Source organism: Lissotriton helveticus, chromosome 6 (assembly GCF_964261635.1).
Source record: "Lissotriton helveticus chromosome 6, aLisHel1.1, whole genome shotgun sequence".
NCBI classification, from domain to species: domain Eukaryota; kingdom Metazoa; phylum Chordata; class Amphibia; order Caudata; family Salamandridae; genus Lissotriton; species Lissotriton helveticus.
This window is the reverse complement of record NC_136067.1, coordinates 908,901,890-908,919,489: the sequence shown is the minus strand read 5'-3', so window position 1 is coordinate 908,919,489 and position 17,600 is coordinate 908,901,890. Positions and strand designations below refer to the sequence as shown.

The 17,600-nt window shown below is 43.9% G+C and overlaps 1 protein-coding gene across 2 annotated transcripts in view; it reads right to left on the bottom strand.

The window, feature by feature from the left end:
* Nucleotides 1-11,306: 11,306 nt before the first annotated feature.
* Nucleotides 11,307-17,600, bottom strand: part of LOC144761595 (uncharacterized) — a 489,105-nt gene continuing 482,811 nt past the window's right edge. For both annotated transcript variants that reach the window (XM_078646893.1, XM_078646894.1), the window contains exon 21: nt 11,307-12,387. In XM_078646893.1, the coding sequence (XP_078503019.1) occupies nt 12,198-12,387 (190 nt within the window). In that variant the 3' untranslated portion in view covers nt 11,307-12,197. The remainder of the gene's footprint in view (nt 12,388-17,600) is intronic.

Here is a 17,600-nt window from a genome sequence, read left to right as displayed (position 1 = left end):
TTGCGTTGTAAAAGTTGCGTCAAAAAGTCACAGCGTTGTAAAAGTTGCGTAGTAAACGCTGTTCCCCCTACAGGAGCAAATGTTTGGTGGGTGAATGCAATCCGTGTTGACTGCCTTCCACCAAACCTTTTGTTTTTCAAAAATAAACTCCCAAAGTGGGAGAGTTTTTTGAAAAACAAATAACTAATGACGCACATGCAATGGGAATTTGTTTCCCCTGGGGGTGGGGTGGTATTACTTTAATTTCTCTGTTCATTACTGCCAGTTGTTTTTTTTGGGGTGGGGGTTCGGATTCCACCATCGGGCAATGCAGCAGCCTATATCCAGGAGGGTCACACTGTGGTCAAATGGACTAGCTGCAATGGCCGCTGAACTGGATTTTCAGGCTACAAAAACCTTGGAGTATGTCCAGCCTGATTTTCTTGCCCAGCAAAGTGGTGCCCTGAGCGATTGACTTGGTGGTTGGCACCGGTCCTCAGGAAGTCTGGAAGTTCAAGCTTAACAAGAAATCAATTGATATCGTGCCTTCCAAAATTACGCTAAAGGTTACCTTTATTTTTGTTGTTCACACTTGCTCAGAGCTTAGCTACATGCGGGCTTTATATTTTTTAGCGATATACCTAAAGGATGCAATAAAAACCTGCAAGCTAAACAGTGATTTTGAAGAAAAAGGCCGCTAGGAAAAATGCTCAGAGGGAAACATACCTCTGGGCATCAGTATCGATGTATTGCCCCATAGCAGCAGGGTTCCGCATCACCTTAGCAGCGCCCAGCGCCCTAGCCCTGTGCATTCTAAGCGTGGCCAAGGAATCGTCAGGGAACACAATTCTATTCCTTATTCGGTGTGATACAGTACACCTCAGCGGGCGATTACTGCCCTTCTTTTCTCGTCTACATAATAGCTCCTTTCATTTGACTTGTACAACCGAGAGGCTTGTGGTTCTATGGAAGCCAACTCAAGGTCGATGTAAGGAATCTGAGTCTGCGAGTCGCATGATCAGTACATAGCTGGGAAATGTAGTCCTGAAGTGGAAAGGTGTATTTTATCAGTAACACTAAACTAAAGGCACTCCACAATCGGATGTGGAGAAGAAGAATCTTGCACACTGTGTGATGGTAACATTTTTACTGACCCTTTCAACCATGTATTTGCTTAAGCAAAGAAGTTCCCAATTTCCAAAAACTCATCCAAAGCTTTCTCCATTCTCCAGCATGCGAAGATGAAGTATTATCTGAGCCTCAAATCGTAGCAACAAAGATTCCACATTTTTGCTCTTGACATGTCTAAGCACTGTCCATTTCATATCAGATAATGAGTCATTCATTTCCACATAGTGTTTAACCAAAACAGTATGTAACGTTTTACAGTGAATTCTGAATTTATGCTGTACTGTTTGTTTCTCAATCTCCTGGTTTGTCTTGCCTATGTATGCTTTCTCACAAAGACAAAATACACAGTACACCACATTTCTTGTGTTACAATTTGTAAATTCTATGTTTGATTTGACATCATTATAGTTGAATCCTTGACCTCCAATCGGATTTTCACAAGTAGAGCATCTACTGCACTTATGATGACCCATCAGTCGTGAAAAGTTGAGCACGGATCGCATGCCACTGGTTTTTTTTTTTTTTCTGTTTGACCTCACTAATGCTCTAATTTCTATGTCGGTCATAAAGCCTCTGATTGCAGGTCAGACGCTTTCCGACCGACATCCAGGGTTTCAAATCCAACTACCATATTACAATAACGGCTGTCGGATTTGAAACCAGCCAATCATTCCGACTAGCTTCCGACGGGCTCAAGGAGCCCGTCGGCCAGTTGGAACCACAACATAATCCCTTATGGACGGCGTTTCCACCGTGGGGATTATGATGTCAGTTTCCAATGGGCTTTCCATGTCGGGCTTGCCCCTAGCAGCTCCATGGCCTCCAGTTGGGAGCTGAGGGGACACCCATGGTGCCCCCCTATAAATCCCTGCACTGTGTGGCAGGCTCCGTGAGTGACTCCCATTTCTCTAGGGGAGCATGTGCTGCGGCCGGTTCCGGCCACCGCACAACGTCCCATAGGGAAATGGAAGTCTGTGACTGCACCATGTGTGGTTGTATCGTAATTGTGGTTTCGAACCACTGATCCGAGGTCGGTCTGTTCTGAAACCGCAGGGATGGTGGTCAGAGGTAACTCCAACCGACATCCAAATGAGGGCCAAAGTTATAACAGATATTCGGATTTTGTTTAAAAGTAATAATTGGGAACTCCTTGAATTGTTGTAATCCTGAAACTATGTTCCAACTTTTTTTAATGGAATTTTTCATCAAATTCGTCATTTTAGATAAGGATGTAACGCACACTACCGTATTTTCCGGCGTATAAGACGACTGGGCGTATAAGACAACCCCCCTACTTTTCTTGATCAAATGTAGGTTTCATGCTATACTCGCCGTATAAGACTACCCCTCTTCCAATGTCATGTCATCAAATATGTACGGTAAACGTAAGTAGATGTTAAAATTCCCAAACAATTATTATACTGCTACATGTTGTACCGCATCATTCTGCATAACTTGGCATTTCTTGCAGCATAACTCTGCTCAGCCTTGCACATACGTTGGTCTTCCCCTGCCGCAAACCTCTCGTGGCCTTTGTTATAGAGCAGCATAACTCTAGTGATAGCGTGTCATTCGTGAACAGCACACAGGTCTGCCCTGGGTGCCTTTCCAGCACTACCACAAGTTGCACCGCATCCTTCAATTTCTTGCTCTGCGCATTTCAGCTCGAATAGGGAGCCCATGACACCCATGCAGAACACTCCTTAACCCCAGCAATGCTTAATTAGTCGGCCAAACAAGATTACAGAAGACCAATGCTTATCAGAAAAGGCTTTGACGTGCAAACACAACCATGGCACGTTTACTGAAACAATAGCACCCTCTACTGACAAAACTATACATATTTTACACCATGCCTTCCCATTAATACAAAGGCTCAAGGGCAAGGCAGTTTGGTCGTTGTTTCCACTCCCAAAAATGTTGTTCCTGGCGTATAAGACGACCCCCGACTTTCAAGACCATTTTAAAGGGTTGAAAAGTCGTCTTATACGCAGGAAAATACGGTACTTGTTTTGTTTGTCTTTTAAATCTAGGCTGTTTTAGGTGTTCTCTTATTGTAAACCAGGCATGTTTCAAGGCCCTTTTGAACAATTTCTTGAGGTATTGTCTCCCTTGTAGTTGCAACATAAGTGTTTCAGCATTCCTAAAGTAATCTACTTTTTTTTATAACAATTTCTACTGAAGTGAAGGAACTGGCTATAAGGTTAGTTTCTTTGATGAAAGCTTAAGTAGTGTAAGAATGTGTTGATATTCGTCTCTTTAGTGAATATGGAGGTATATAGTCTGTTTTCTTCATGTTTTACTGTCACTTGTACAAAATTAGTTTCCTTCTTGTGGCATGACTTAGAAAACTCTTTATCTCTACAATTGGATTTTAACCAATCCACACTTCTGTTGCACGTTTCCATATCATCAAGATGTCATCCAGGTAACCCTTCCAAAAGGTGATTCAGTGTTCAAAGGGATTGTTTTTCAGTGTCCATTTCTCCTCATATAGGGCCATAAACATAATGGCAATCTCCGGTGCCAAGCGACATCCCATAGCTGTCCCCTTTATTTGCAAATGAAATTGCTAGTTGAGACAAAATAAATTGTATTTCATACAAATCATTGCCATTTCCGCAATGTATTCTGTGAGAATCTCATGTGGGCTGTGTCTCCTATCCAGGCAATATTCCATGGCTTTCATTACCCTCTTTCAAGCTATGTTTGTGGACAAACTCACAATATCTAGAGTACCTAATGTATCTTCTGTCTCACTTAATTCAACAGTCTCTATTTGCTTGATGGCATCTATGGAATTTCTCAAATAACTCAGAATATTCACAATGAAGAGTTTCAAGAACACGTCAGCGTACTTGGCAAGAGGTTTAGGTATTGATTGAATTTATGAAATTAACCGGCGCTTTGGTGGATTCACAGGGTTCTTATGGATTTTGAGGATATATATTGTTGGTGTACGGGTCTGTTTATACACCAGATAATCTTATTTTCTAGTTAGCCATTCTCCGCTCCTGCCTTACTTATTAACTCTGTGATCTTCCTCATGATCACTGGGGATGGGTCCTTTGAGATTTTTTCATAGTGTTCCTCATTGTTCAATTGTCTCAAAATGTCTTCTTTATACGTGGACCTAGCCATGAGGATTATTGCTCCCCTTTGTCAGCTTGCTTGATAATAATTTCCTCACAGTCTTTAGGTCTGAGTAAGGCTTGTTGTTTCTGTTTTGATAAATAGTTTTTAATGTACCTATTTTTCTCTTCAATTTGATCCATTTTCCTTAAAACAGTTCTCTCAAAGGTTTGCAATTCAATAGGCATGTACAGGGTCAGTGGATAAAAGGTTGATGGTCCTTTTAATCCTGAAAACCTTCTCTCTTGTGGGGTAGCGTTATTCGAGGAAAATACCCTCAATCTCATCTTCCGAAAGATTTGTTTCAGTTCCATCCTGATTTTTACATAATCATGTCAAGAAGTTGGAACAAATTTTAGTCCTTTACTCAGAAGGCGAATTTCATCAGTATCCAGCATGCTCTTTGATAGATTGTATATAGGGAACAATTCTGATCCCCCCCATCTGTAAGTTTGTTTCCTTGTTGATATTTCGCCCATCTCTTAATTCCGGGTCTGCCATCTCTTCCCTTTACCTCTTCCAAGCCCTCTCCCTAAAAAAGCACCCCCTGGATGACTCCAAACACCGCTCCCAGTGGGCTCACATTTGCTCGACCTATCCGAATATGATGTGGTGTCTGAGAAGCTGATGAATTTTCTTCTCCTCTGCCCATGATACTGAGTTAGTGCTCTTATGTTTTCTGGTTGTTTATAATCATTCTTGTTCAAGTAAGGGTATAATATTACAATTGAAAAGCTTGAAATATCCTTCTGTAGATTTGTACTCTTGAAAACTTCAGTGTTTTTTCTAAAAATCCAATAGATCTTTGTCGATCTTACTGAGGAGCACTTTGGCATCCTCAATGATCCTGAGAGGGCAGTTGTGTAGTTGCTCAAAGGAAACATGGATCTAAAACTAAGTTGATGTCTCACTGCGGTATAATGAAAGAAGCTGGTGTAAACATATGTTGAAAACCTTTGAGAAACCTATTTACAATAGAGGATTTAAAAAGGAATAACTGGTCTGGCAACTGCAGAAATCAGATATGGCAGACAAATATAAAAACTTGGGAAAGGTGCGCAGATGGGGGTCAACTTGTTAACCTGTACAATGTACCTCCAACCGTAGCTGTATACCGTCTTGGTGGAAGGATACCTGGCTGCCAAGATAATATTGCAGACTTCAGGCAGAAGGTTGAAAGCTGTCAACTGTCGCCACTCAATCTCCACGCATGAAGGTGAAGCGTTTTCAGATCTGGGTTGGGTTTGGGTTGCTGCAACAGAGGATCCTTCAGAAGAGGCAGCCTGATTGGGAAACCCAAGCTCATGCTCCACAGCTTGGGAAATCAAACTCTCCATGCCCAAACCGGAGCCACAAGAATGACTTGGACCCATTGTTCCTGATCTTCTTCAGAGCTCTGGGCAGGAGTGGTATGGGTGGAAAGGCCTGAGCTCTACTTGAGAGAAAAGTGTCTCTGAGCGAGAACAGCCTTGGAAACTCCAGCATGCTAAACTGCTGACATTGTGCATTCTTAACGGAGGTGAACAGATCCAACCAAGGCTCTCCCCATTCTTGGACGAGACCTTGCATCACCTCCGGATGGAGACACAGTTTGTGATCCGCTAAGCTTCCACGGCTGAGTTCATCTTCCCTGCCGTTCAGAGTGACCCCCAGGTGTTGAACCACCAGGGAAATGCTCTGATGTTTCAGTCATGTCCAGAGGCTCAGTCCCTCTTCACAAAGGGTCCACGACCCCACCCTGCCCTGTTTGTTGCAATATCACATGACAGTGGTGTTGTCCATGAACACCTGTACTAGCCTTCCCCTGATTGAAGAAAGGAAGAACGTCAATGCCAGCTGGATCACTCGGAGTGCTAACCTGGTTGATTTGGAGTCCAGATTCCGCCGGTGACCAGAGTCATCTGATCTCCACCTCTCCTAGATGGATGCCCAATCCCAAAAGTGATGCATCTGCCACCACAGTCCAATCTGGTTGGGGCAGAGAGAGGGGTCTGTCTCTGACCCAATCACAGTTCAGTCACCACCACAGCAGGTCTTTTACAGTTCCTTCCTCGAACAGGATCAACTCTAAGAGATTCCCCTGATGTGGTGTCCACTGGAACTTCAGGTTCCACTCCAGAGCCCTCATATGCCAATGAACATGTGTCACAAGAAGGATGAAGGAGACCATGAGGCCCAACAGCCTCAGTCAGTCTCACCAAATTTCTGGATAGAGGCCAAAACATCAGTATCAAGCCTGAATATCCGGGGCTCGCTGCTCAGGAGAATAGGCCCAAACCTGCACTGTGTCCAGAACAACTCAGATGAAATAGAGCATCTGCGAAGGAGTCAGATGTGACTTCAGCACATTGTTAGTGAACCCCAGTGAGTGCAGAAGGTTCGCCATAGTCTGAAGGTGAGAGACGACTGCATGGGGCAAGCTCATCTTCAACGGACAATTGTAGAGGTAGGGAAAGGCTTGTATTCCTGAGCTTCGCAGATGAGCGGCTACCACTCCCATCACTTTTGTGAACAACGGCCGAAGGGGAGCATGGCAAACTAAAAGTGCTCTAGGGCTACAAAGAACCAAAGGTAATGCCCGTAGGCAGGTAGGACAAGGACGTGAAAATAATCGTCCTGTATGTCCAGCGATACCATCCAGAATCCTGAGTCCAGAGCAGACAGGACTTAAGTGAGCATGAGCACTTTGAATTTCTCCTTTTTCAGGCCGAGATTGAGAAGGTGCAAACCTAGAATAGGAATAAGGCCTCCATCCTTTTTGGACACCAGAAAGCAGCAGGAATAGCAACCACAACCTACGTCCAATGCCAATACCTTCTCTATTGGTCCCTAGGCCAAGAGAACAAACACCTCCTGATGGAGAAAGGAGAGGTAGTCCTCAGTCAGCTTGACGTAAATAGGTGGCATGGACTAGGGGGTTGTCAAACGGGAGAGAGTAGCCACTTTGGGCAAGCAGCAAAACTCAATGGTCTGACTATATTGATCTCCAGTTGTGCAGATGATGGCATATCCTGCCCCCCACTGGATGCCCATAATGGTCAGAGGGCATACTAAAGGGGTTTGGAGGCTGTGGCTGCCAGGAAGTTGGATTGGCTTAACCTCTATCTTCCTGTCCAAAGTGGTCTGTGGGAACTGCATCCTCAGCTACGAAAAAGATTGTGCTGCTGGCAGGTCGGGGTGGCTGTGCATGTAAAGACGCAGTTGGAAGCTCCTTCCATGGCCATGAAATGGGTAGATTATGGACTGCGGTTGGTGAGGGGCCATGGACAGGCCCCTGGACATGGCCCTAGCACTGCTGTCCTTAAAACTCTCCAGTGTTGAATCCGTCTTCTCGCCAACAATGAGAGCATCAAAGGACGTACATGAGAGAAGATTGGACATCCTCCGAGAAGCCCGTGGTTCTCAGCCAGGCGTGGCACCGATGATGAAATTGCTCCGCCCAGAGAGTCAGTCGTGTACAGCCAACATTGTATTGTGAACTTGGCTGCATCCCTCCATCAGCAACTGTTTGAGAGAGTATGGCTCAGGCCTCCTCCGAGACCATAGTCAGCACTTGCGCAACCGAGTTCCAGATGGTATGGTAGTATTGGCCCAAGCAGCACGCGGTGTTCACAGACCACAGTGCCAGGCTGGGGGGAAGTGAACATACTCTTATTTTTGCATTTAGATTTCCAAAATTAGAGGTTACTGCTTGATGATTCGTCACTCTGACAAACAGTTTGACATATGGGAAATATGAGTGTTCACAAGCCCATACCATAGCTAAAATGTATTTTTCTGTTTGAAAGTTCTTTTTTCTATGTCAGAGAAACGTGTACTACCCTGTGATATTGCATGCTGAGGTGTTTCATTGCCAGACTTGTGTTGTACTAAAATTGCACAGGTGGATACCACAAGACTAGCATCCACCACTAGTCCCGTTCTTACTTCTGGATCAAAGAATTTTAAGTTAGTTGTAGACAATACATCTTCCTTTATTTTTATATATACATCTTTACAAAAAATATTTTATTTGAACGTTCGCCCTTTTCTAGTTAGTTTGCTGAGTTGTGCACTCGTAGTGGCATAGTCTTTAATGTATCTTGAACAATACCTAGCCATTCCTATAGAGAGTGTAATTCAGACCCATCCTTAAGTCTGATTAAAACTGATTACAGAATTTAAGGGCAGTACTTTTATTGTTTTCTTGAATAATCTCTGCTGCTGAATATATGCCAAAATGTAACTGTTTGTATCAAAATAATCCGAGATGCCTAGAAAATTTTGTATGTATCGTGACTGACCATCAATTTCCAGTTGGCGATATCCTTTGTACAAATCTAACTTTGTGAAGACAGTAGCTCCATTAATATTGCTGATCATGTCATTCAAATATGACCCTGGATGACTCTCTCTTTCAATTACTATATTGGGTACTCACATGTCAACACAAATTCTGATTTCCTCCGTATTTATTTTCAGTACCACTGCAATAGGAGATACCCATGGTGTTGGAGCATTGGCGTGCTCAATGATGTCTTGCTGAAGTAATACGTTCATTTCCTTTTCTACTTTTATTTGCAAATGTAGTGAAGCTCTTCTGTGTGTTTGTGCCACATGATTTACTGCTTCACTTGATAGGCAATGAGATTCTCTTTTCTTTTAACCTTCCTAATCCTTTGAATACTTCTAGATATCTCTTTAAAATAGGATGTTCTGTTGTGACATTGCAAGTCATTGCTAATAAACCCATGATTTTAGCAGTGTCATTGCTTAATAGACATGGACCAGGAACTTCACCTTCTAAAACATGTACTTCTTCTTTGCTGGACACATTTCCATATTATAAATTTTCTTCGAGTGTTCCCAGAGAAGAAACAGGATGTCTGACCCCCCCACTGAAAAACACCTAACATCTGAAGTACTTAATAATAGATTTTCTTGCATTTTGTGTGCTCAGTGGCACACATAATATTATATGTTGCCCCACTATCAAGGACAAAAGGAACTTTCTGGGAGCAAACCATTTTATCCACATATCGAATATTTTCTCTTCTTATTGTGTTAATTTGCTTTGCCTTATTATCTTCGGACATCTTGTAAAGCCTTTCAGGTGGTTCAGATTCACTGACATATTCCACACCAACACTTTCCATCTGTCTTACATCCCTTTATTTTATATAGTTCAACTTTAATAGATTTCTTTTTTGTCACATTTGAGTCTACACAAACATGTAAAGTGATTTGATTTTCCACATTCTCTACACTGTTGTCCTAAAGCTGGGCATGTTAATAAATGGGAAAAATGCAACCCACAATTGTAATATAATTTATTTTCTTTGCCCTGTGGGTCCGTCTTTTCTGTTTTACTATTTTTTTTTGACATCTGTCAAACTTGTTCTATTGTCTTTATTCTACCTTTCTCCATGTTAATGGCATGTTTTTTTGCTTGTGCTTCTGTTTGAGCCATCTGTAATATTGTTAGTAAATTGAACATTTTACCAGCAATTTCCTTCTGAACTCCACTGAAATACATCCTTGAATTATTCTTAATGTTATCACGTCCTCATTATTACACTTTTCAAATTTACAAAAAGTCACCAGTTTTCTTAGTCGTCTTACATATTCATCAATAGATTCATCTTCTTGATAGGCAATATTAAAATTGAATCTCCAAAATTCAGATTTCTATGTGGATTAAATCTTTGGTTTAGATATTTCCTAAGTCCTTTGTATGTATTTCTTTCTTGTTCTGTAAACGTTACTATTAAATCCTCCACATCATCACCCTCTAAATTAAGTAATAAGTATTTTTTTGCTTGGTCATCAGAGTATGTCTTACATGTAGCTTTTAAGACATGCTCAAATCTTCATTTCAATTTTTCCCATCTGTGTGCAATGGTTTGTTGATCTGATATATCAAATAGTAACAGTGTTCGAAAAATTATACTTGAAACTTTTTCTATGTTTTCCTCATCATTACATACATACCATATTTGTTGTCATTTCAATATTTACTTCTCAGTGTCGGCTCAACATCCTGTGATTCTGGGCAAATCACTTAATCTCCCGTGCCCATGGCCAGCTCCTGGATTCCCTCACGATTAATAAGCTGTGCTATATAAATCTACAATTTATAAATTACAATTTCCTCACTTTCAATTTGTTTTTCATTTTTGTTTCTGAAATGTACATGTCTTTGTTAATTTGTTACAGTTTGTTTTTTAAAATAACCATTTTTGAATGAAAAATTAATTTTTAAAAACATTTGCCTGACTCAAAAATGTCTACCCTAATGTTAGTGAATTGAATTTGTCTGATCTTGAGGTGCTTGCTGAGATTTTGTTGTAATCTTGCATAGTTTTGCTTCAAAGATGGCTGCTCCAATGTTATTAGATTAAATTTTCCTGATTTAAGGGTGGCGGGCGGGAGAACACAAACTGGTTCTCGCGGTATGCTGCAATGCATGCACATATGTGTGCAATGAACAGGTTCTTCACCCTCTCAAAACACTTATAATGGTGATGAGGCAGTAAGTAAATATTTTATTTTGAAATTGTACGTTAGCGTTGCGATGCAGCATGGAGTAATACGAAGCGGTGGGCAGTGTAGCGCACAGCGTTTTTTTTAATGCACTCTTACCGCTTTATATGGTTATAGGATTTCAGTTTGATTTTGATCCGCTCGTTGCCAATATGTAACAAATGTCTTCTCAAATACAAGCAGACTCTGCAGTGCTTAACAACAGAGTATTTATTTACTTCTTTATCAGATACAGTCTTCCTATCTCTTCGCATGACTATCCAAAACTGCCCCTTTTTAGAAACCTACATTGTAAAGCTCTATATTCCACCCAGACTCACCACAGTAATGTCATTACAAAATAGAATGACATCACATCATTACCACTAGTAATACTTTAACCATATATTATGTATTTCAACTGGTTCATAAAATAACACACAAGTGTACATATATCATCACGTTAAAAGGTTAACACAAAATGCATTGAAACAATTAGATTTAAAAGAACTTTCCGCAAACCAGTTACATTTTAAAAGTAAAGTTGCACTTCATGAAAAATACATTTTCTGTAAATTGCATTTTATTTCATTGTCGCACACGTACATACAAAAAGGGGCCTTTGGGGCCCTGTATCAGAGATGTCTTAACAAAAAACAATCACAGCAAAACAGAAATCCCAGTTTTATAAAGTGATGCTAAGTGAGGGTACATATAATGGTTGGGAAAATAGGGGCATGCAGCTGCACAGCTCAAGTGATAGAAGCCAAGGCGCCTCAATGTACTTTCATCTAAACAAAGGAGCGAAAAGATATGTAGGTGAACCTCAGATCTCAGAGGCGTGCTAGCTCAGGTTAAAACATGAAGCAGTAAAAGTTAATAATCTGCATGACACAATTCTGACCACTCAAAGCAACTGAATCCTCCTCTATTGCTAATAAATAGTTGTGCTTAAAAATACAGTGAAAAAACATTATCAATTTCGGCCAGTTGCAAAGAAAAGAATGGTGAGCAATGTGGAAGAGAAATAGCTAAATGGTTCATCCTCCAAGTGTGATTTGTGACTGAAGTTGATATTTCAAAATATATAGTTTTTTATCACAACGATTGGTATTTCATCCAGCAGTTCCATTCTTTCTACGAGGAATTTAAACTGCAGACTCTTATTTACCTCCATAACCGGCAATGGTCCCGTCCTGTTTTCGCTAGGAAATGAAATGATGTTGGCCACCGGCACGCTCTGCCCTTCTGTAGTCCAGAGCATAAATTCAATGTCTGGGCTGTTGTTGTCGGGCGACGCAACAAGATGGCTGCCGAGTTCAGCCATAAATAGATTGCGAAAGGTCACCCGGAAGTAGACAGCGCCAAGGACCTGGCTCTTAGGGCCAGATGTATCAAAGATTTTTACCCATTCTGTGTCTATGGGAAAATGTGTTCATACATACGGCCCTTAATCACTTCTTATCCAGGATGATATTCCCATCCCGGTCTTTTATTCGAACTCGCCCAGAGGAGTATTTGGTCTCTTGACGACCGTTTGAGTACACAGTTTTTATGGTGCCATCTGGGTACTCGCGCCTCTTGAACTGTGTGGTGTGAATCTCCTTCTGCCCGTTACTGAACACAACTGTCTTGTTGCCATTCCTGAGGAGACAAAAATGGAAAATGAACATAAGCTTATAATCTTGTGACAAGATGCCTTCCAGTTGGTGTGTACAGTTGTTGGCATGTCACAGGACATTGGCAACAGAATTGCTGAGTTTAAACCACAAGTATAGTTAAACAATTTATCATATTTGATACAATATGGTGTAGTGCTTAAATGGGCAGTGACTAAAGTGGACAAAAAAGTGATGGATGGAATGCTTCAATTAATCTCAGCCACTGGTAATTACTCAGGCTGTATCCCAGTCCATTGCTCCCTGCCCAGACGTGGGTCCCATACAGACTGTGTCACTGGAACCAAGCTATACCTGGCTGATGAGCCCTAATCAGGTGTAATCCAGTCCTAGGCTAAGGCCCTAAATTGTTCCCAATGGCTGAGATTAATTCACGCATTCCAGCCATCACATTTTGTACATTGCAGGCATCTAATAAACTTTCTGGATATATCAGCTGGGTACAGAACTACAAAATGTGGGAATATTGACTACAGTATTTTTATTTTATTTTATTTTATTTTAACTGTTTTATATAGCGCTGGCTAGACCTGGAGGTATCAGAGCGCTTTACATGAGCATCAGATCATAGTTACAGGTTACATTGTTATTGTTACAAAGGTTACACAGTTATTAGAGCAGGGCAACATAGTTACTTGTAAGGTCAAGATAAACAATAAGCACAAATACATAAGGGGAAAAGCAGGCAAGGGGAAAGATTCAGGGGAGGGGGAAGGAGCTGGGGAAGTAGACAGGTAATGAAGGCGGGAAAGAGGAGAAGAGCCTGAAGGACACTGCATGGAAAGAGGAGGGAAAGGGCGACTGGGACACAAACTGGTAGACGAGTCAAAGCACCGTCCAAAGTCCAGTAAACTGTGATCACAGGGGAAATGGTATCACTTCCCTATCTCTGTTGCGGGAGGCTCCCTTTACGCAGTGGACTCTCTCAGAGGGGTCTCTGAGACTCCAAGGCCTACATACTGGATCCTTCCCCCAAAAGGGGTGAGGGAGTGCTTTGGCAAGGGGTGCCATACCATACCTCAGATGTGAGTGGCTCCCTTGGCGCAGTGGACACTCTCTGCGGGTACGCTGAGACTCCAGAGTATAAATATTGGATCTTTCCCCAAGAAGGGGAGAAGGAGTGCTTAGTCAAAGGGCACAAAGGACAGGGGGCTAGGCAGACTAGCAGGCAAGGTGTGAGATTCAGGGGAGAGTGGATAGGAGCTAGGGAGGAAGACAAAGAGAGAAAGAGTACTAAATGGGAACACATTTAATTAATGAGTTATTATATAGCGCTGCCTAGACCCGATAGAATCAGAGCGCTTTACATGAGGGCCAATAATGTTGCAATTTACATCAGTTAAAAGTTACATAAGTATCAAGAAAAGCATTTAAAGAACATAGGGACAAGGTGAATGGAGCAAGGAAGGGTAAGGGGATAGGGTAAAGGGGAAAATCTGCCCAAGGTCTGGCTGGGTAGGTGACGGCAGGGAGGGGGAGTCCACAACTCATCTCCTCTTTAGCTATATGGTAGCTCCACCGGGCATCAGCCAAATCGCTAGGTCTCCACAGTCTGGGGCAAGTTCCGCGGGATGCAAGTCCTGATGTGTAGGCAGGTTAGGGGATAGGTTCAAGGTCTGGTCAATGTCCAATTGTTGTCCCAGGGAAGTAAAACAACGTGTAGGGGACCACTATGGAAGCCATCTTGGGGTCAGGCAGGGGACTGTGCTGTACACTGGTACACTAGTGGCCATCCTAAGGTCAGGCATCAGGCAGTAAAAGTCAATATCCAGGACAGCAGCCGCCAGAAAAAAAAACGAATCCAGTGTACACACGCACACCATCACACGCACAGACATGCACAAGCACATACCAATGTGAGCACACACTCTCATATGCACACTGGCGCACACAGACACGCACATAGCCAGATACATCAAGGAACACAAGCACACATAAAATCCCATGCTCAAATACAAAACACCCAGATACATGCACATGTAAACACCATCACATGCACAGACATGCACAAGCACACACAAATGCGCTCACTCTCATACACGCAGACACGCACAAACACACAAGCACACATAGAGAAACTTTCACGAACACTCGTACACATAGAAACACATGCTCCAGAACAAAAATACCCAAGGACGTTCACACAAATACATGCACACACATTCACACCATCACACACACAGACATGGCTCAAAGCGTTATACAGATTTGCCAGTCGGCTGGTAGATATAACACCATTGCAGAGGAAGCTTACGATGTCGGTGCCGTACTTCCGGTGTCATCTACTCCTCAATGCACATCTCCGCTATCTTGTTGGAATATAAGGGGCTCGGAGTCTCACCTTCCAAGCTGGATTTCTCTCTTCAGGCACAGCATTTCATGCAAACAACGCAGGAATCGGATGGCTGAGCTGTTCTGATTTATTTTCCTACGGGTCTCAGGACTAGAGGCTTCCAAATACGCCGTCTTTTTTACAGGATCATGACCGGTGAAGCAGCACTAGCGCGCTACTTAAAGACTTCAGCTCTGGGCTGGATGTCCTTTAGCATTGGCAAGAATAGTGCTGTACGCTGCAATTTGGATAGTGTTTCTATGTGGAAATCATCCTTTAGTGTATGCATATCTACTTTATGTTAGTGTGCAGCCCAAGTAAGACGGAGTAGTGTTGTCTGATGGGTAGGGTTTAGAGGGGTAATGGTCAGGATTGTTTTGTGGATCTATATCATAGTTACCCCATGCTTCGTCAACATTTTTAAGGTCAATATGAGGATGTGGAAAATATGGTGCTGCAAAGGGTCAATATTAACCCCCGTGCTATGCTCCCCTAAAGATGGTATGGGTGATCCCGATGTATGAGCAATAGGTGAGTGTTGCTGTGATGATGGATGAGTGGGGATGTAGCTGGTGTTGGCAGCAGAGGAAGAATATGTGGTGGAGTAGGAGGGGGTGAGAGATGAGGAAACCGTATAGGGCTAGTACCCCAGTCTTTATGTTTCTTTTGTGGGGTCTTTTGTGGCTGTGGCCCCATGATCTCCTCTTCAAATGTTTTCTTCCTCTTAGGGAGCATCTGTTGGTGCTGGAGGTGGTTTTGTAACTACTCTTCAAGTGTTCGGATTAATATACAGTCTTTTGTTTTGCTTTGATTTTGTCTTGAAATTTGGTGAGTATGGGCTCAACAGGTTGATCTCTCTGTTCTGTGGCGGTCTTGGGTATTTGAAGCGGAGGGCGCTTTCGGGTCCGATGGTTTGGGTGCCTAAGGTGTTTTCGGCGCCAAGGTGTACATTTCATGGAAAGATGCCTTGGAGCCAGAGGTGTAACTTTCAGCTCTGAGGGCTTTGTAGGCTTTTCCGGCATTGAGGTTTGAGTATTTAACGCTGGCACTGAGGCTGGCTTTGACTTGGAGCCAGTCGGTGCCTTTAGTTTTTGGCGCCTTTTGGTGCCTGTTTAGGTGGAGGGACGAGTGTCTGCTCCTTTGCCTTTGAACTACGCCGACTCGACCTCCGTCGACGCAGCCGCCTGCGTGGAGGAACGAGAGGGACTGGGGGAGTGACACGAAGCCCTCCGCCAGCCGCGGCCCAGAATGTGACGGAGGTGACCCGGCGCCCCATGTGGCGGCACCAGGGCCGATTCAACCTCCGACTCACCCTCCAATGAGGCAGCCGCCTGCGGGGAGGGACGTTAGGGGCCCGGAGGGGGACGAGGGGTCCACGCCCAGCCTCGACCCATAGCGGGACGGAGAGGGTCCACCAATCCCTGTGGCGCCACTCGGACCAGCAGATGCAGGCGCGGAGGCGGCGTCAGCTCAGCCGTGGACAAGGCCTGCGCCTGCCCAGATGGCCACTCGGGGATACGACCCGAGCCACGGCGACCACCTGCAACACCACAGGGACTCCCGTGGGAGTTTGCGGCGAGGCAGAGACGTCGTGGTCCGAAGAAGGGACCCCCGAGAGGCCGCACCCCAACAGCACCACATCCTCCAAGCCTGGTTCCCAACCAGTCTGCGCGGGGGCCAGAGCCGCCGCCGCGGAGGGCCCCGCTCAAGGCAAGGGGTCCGCTGACGCCCCAGGAGGGGAAGGAGGAGGAGACAAACTGCGACACTTACCCACCAGGGAGCGACGCTCTTGCAAAATCGGAGAGGGGCGAGGACGACGACAACGGCCGTTTCTGAAGCCGTCTGCCGACGAAGATCGAGGGAATGAAGCCGACCTTGAGAGACGCGCCAAGAGTACTTTCATCCGGCGTTCCCGCCGCGACTTCGGCTTGGCACGCCTCACAATCAGTGGTGCCGTGATCTTCCTCTAAACACCACATACAAATGAGGTGAGGGTCCGTCGCCGACATAAGACACCCACACAATGTGCAAGTCTTGAAGCCCAAAGGCATTCGCACACTGCTCCACCAAAAAATAGTCACAATGAGGAAGAAAAAGGGGCCAGAGCAGAGACCGGATCCGCGTTGCACACGGAAAAGGAAAAAACTGACGTAGGCACGCTGGGGTGGGGCTTATGTGACCTCGCTGACGTCATGTACGTGGACGGCGCCTGGGCGGAGTCGCGTGATGTCGCCCCAGCGCGCAGATATACAGTGGCAAAAAGTTTCCGGATCCAGGCTCACGTCTGGGGATAATTCTACGTGAAGGAAACTGGGGCTAGTAGTCTCTAACAGATTCTGTGATTTGGAATTAATAATGAATAATGCTGGATGACGGTAAGAATATCTAGGTAAGTATATGTTTACTACACTTAACCTTATATACATGTAAAAAAATTGTGGGCCTTATTTATGAGGCCTTGCTACATTTTTGCTGCTCCAATTGTGACATTTTTTGTGACGCACCGGTGGCGGAAATAATGCACCATGTTGTACCCTATTTACAAAGTGACGCATCTAAGCAGATGCTTCACTCTGTAAACCCCTGCGCTACATTATACCTGCGTCAGGTATAATTTATGCAGGATGGGCGTTCCCCTGCAAAAAGTCATGTGGAAGTGGCGCAGTGAAAACTATCAAATTTCACTGCACGACTTCTAGGACGCCACTGCATCAAAATCTTATGCCTAGGCATTTTTAACATGAGTTGCCCATGTGTATTGACCCATTGCTGGAGCTGCGTCACTTTTGAAACACACTCCAGCAATGCGTCATTACTGAGTCAACAGATACGTCAGAAATTCTGAC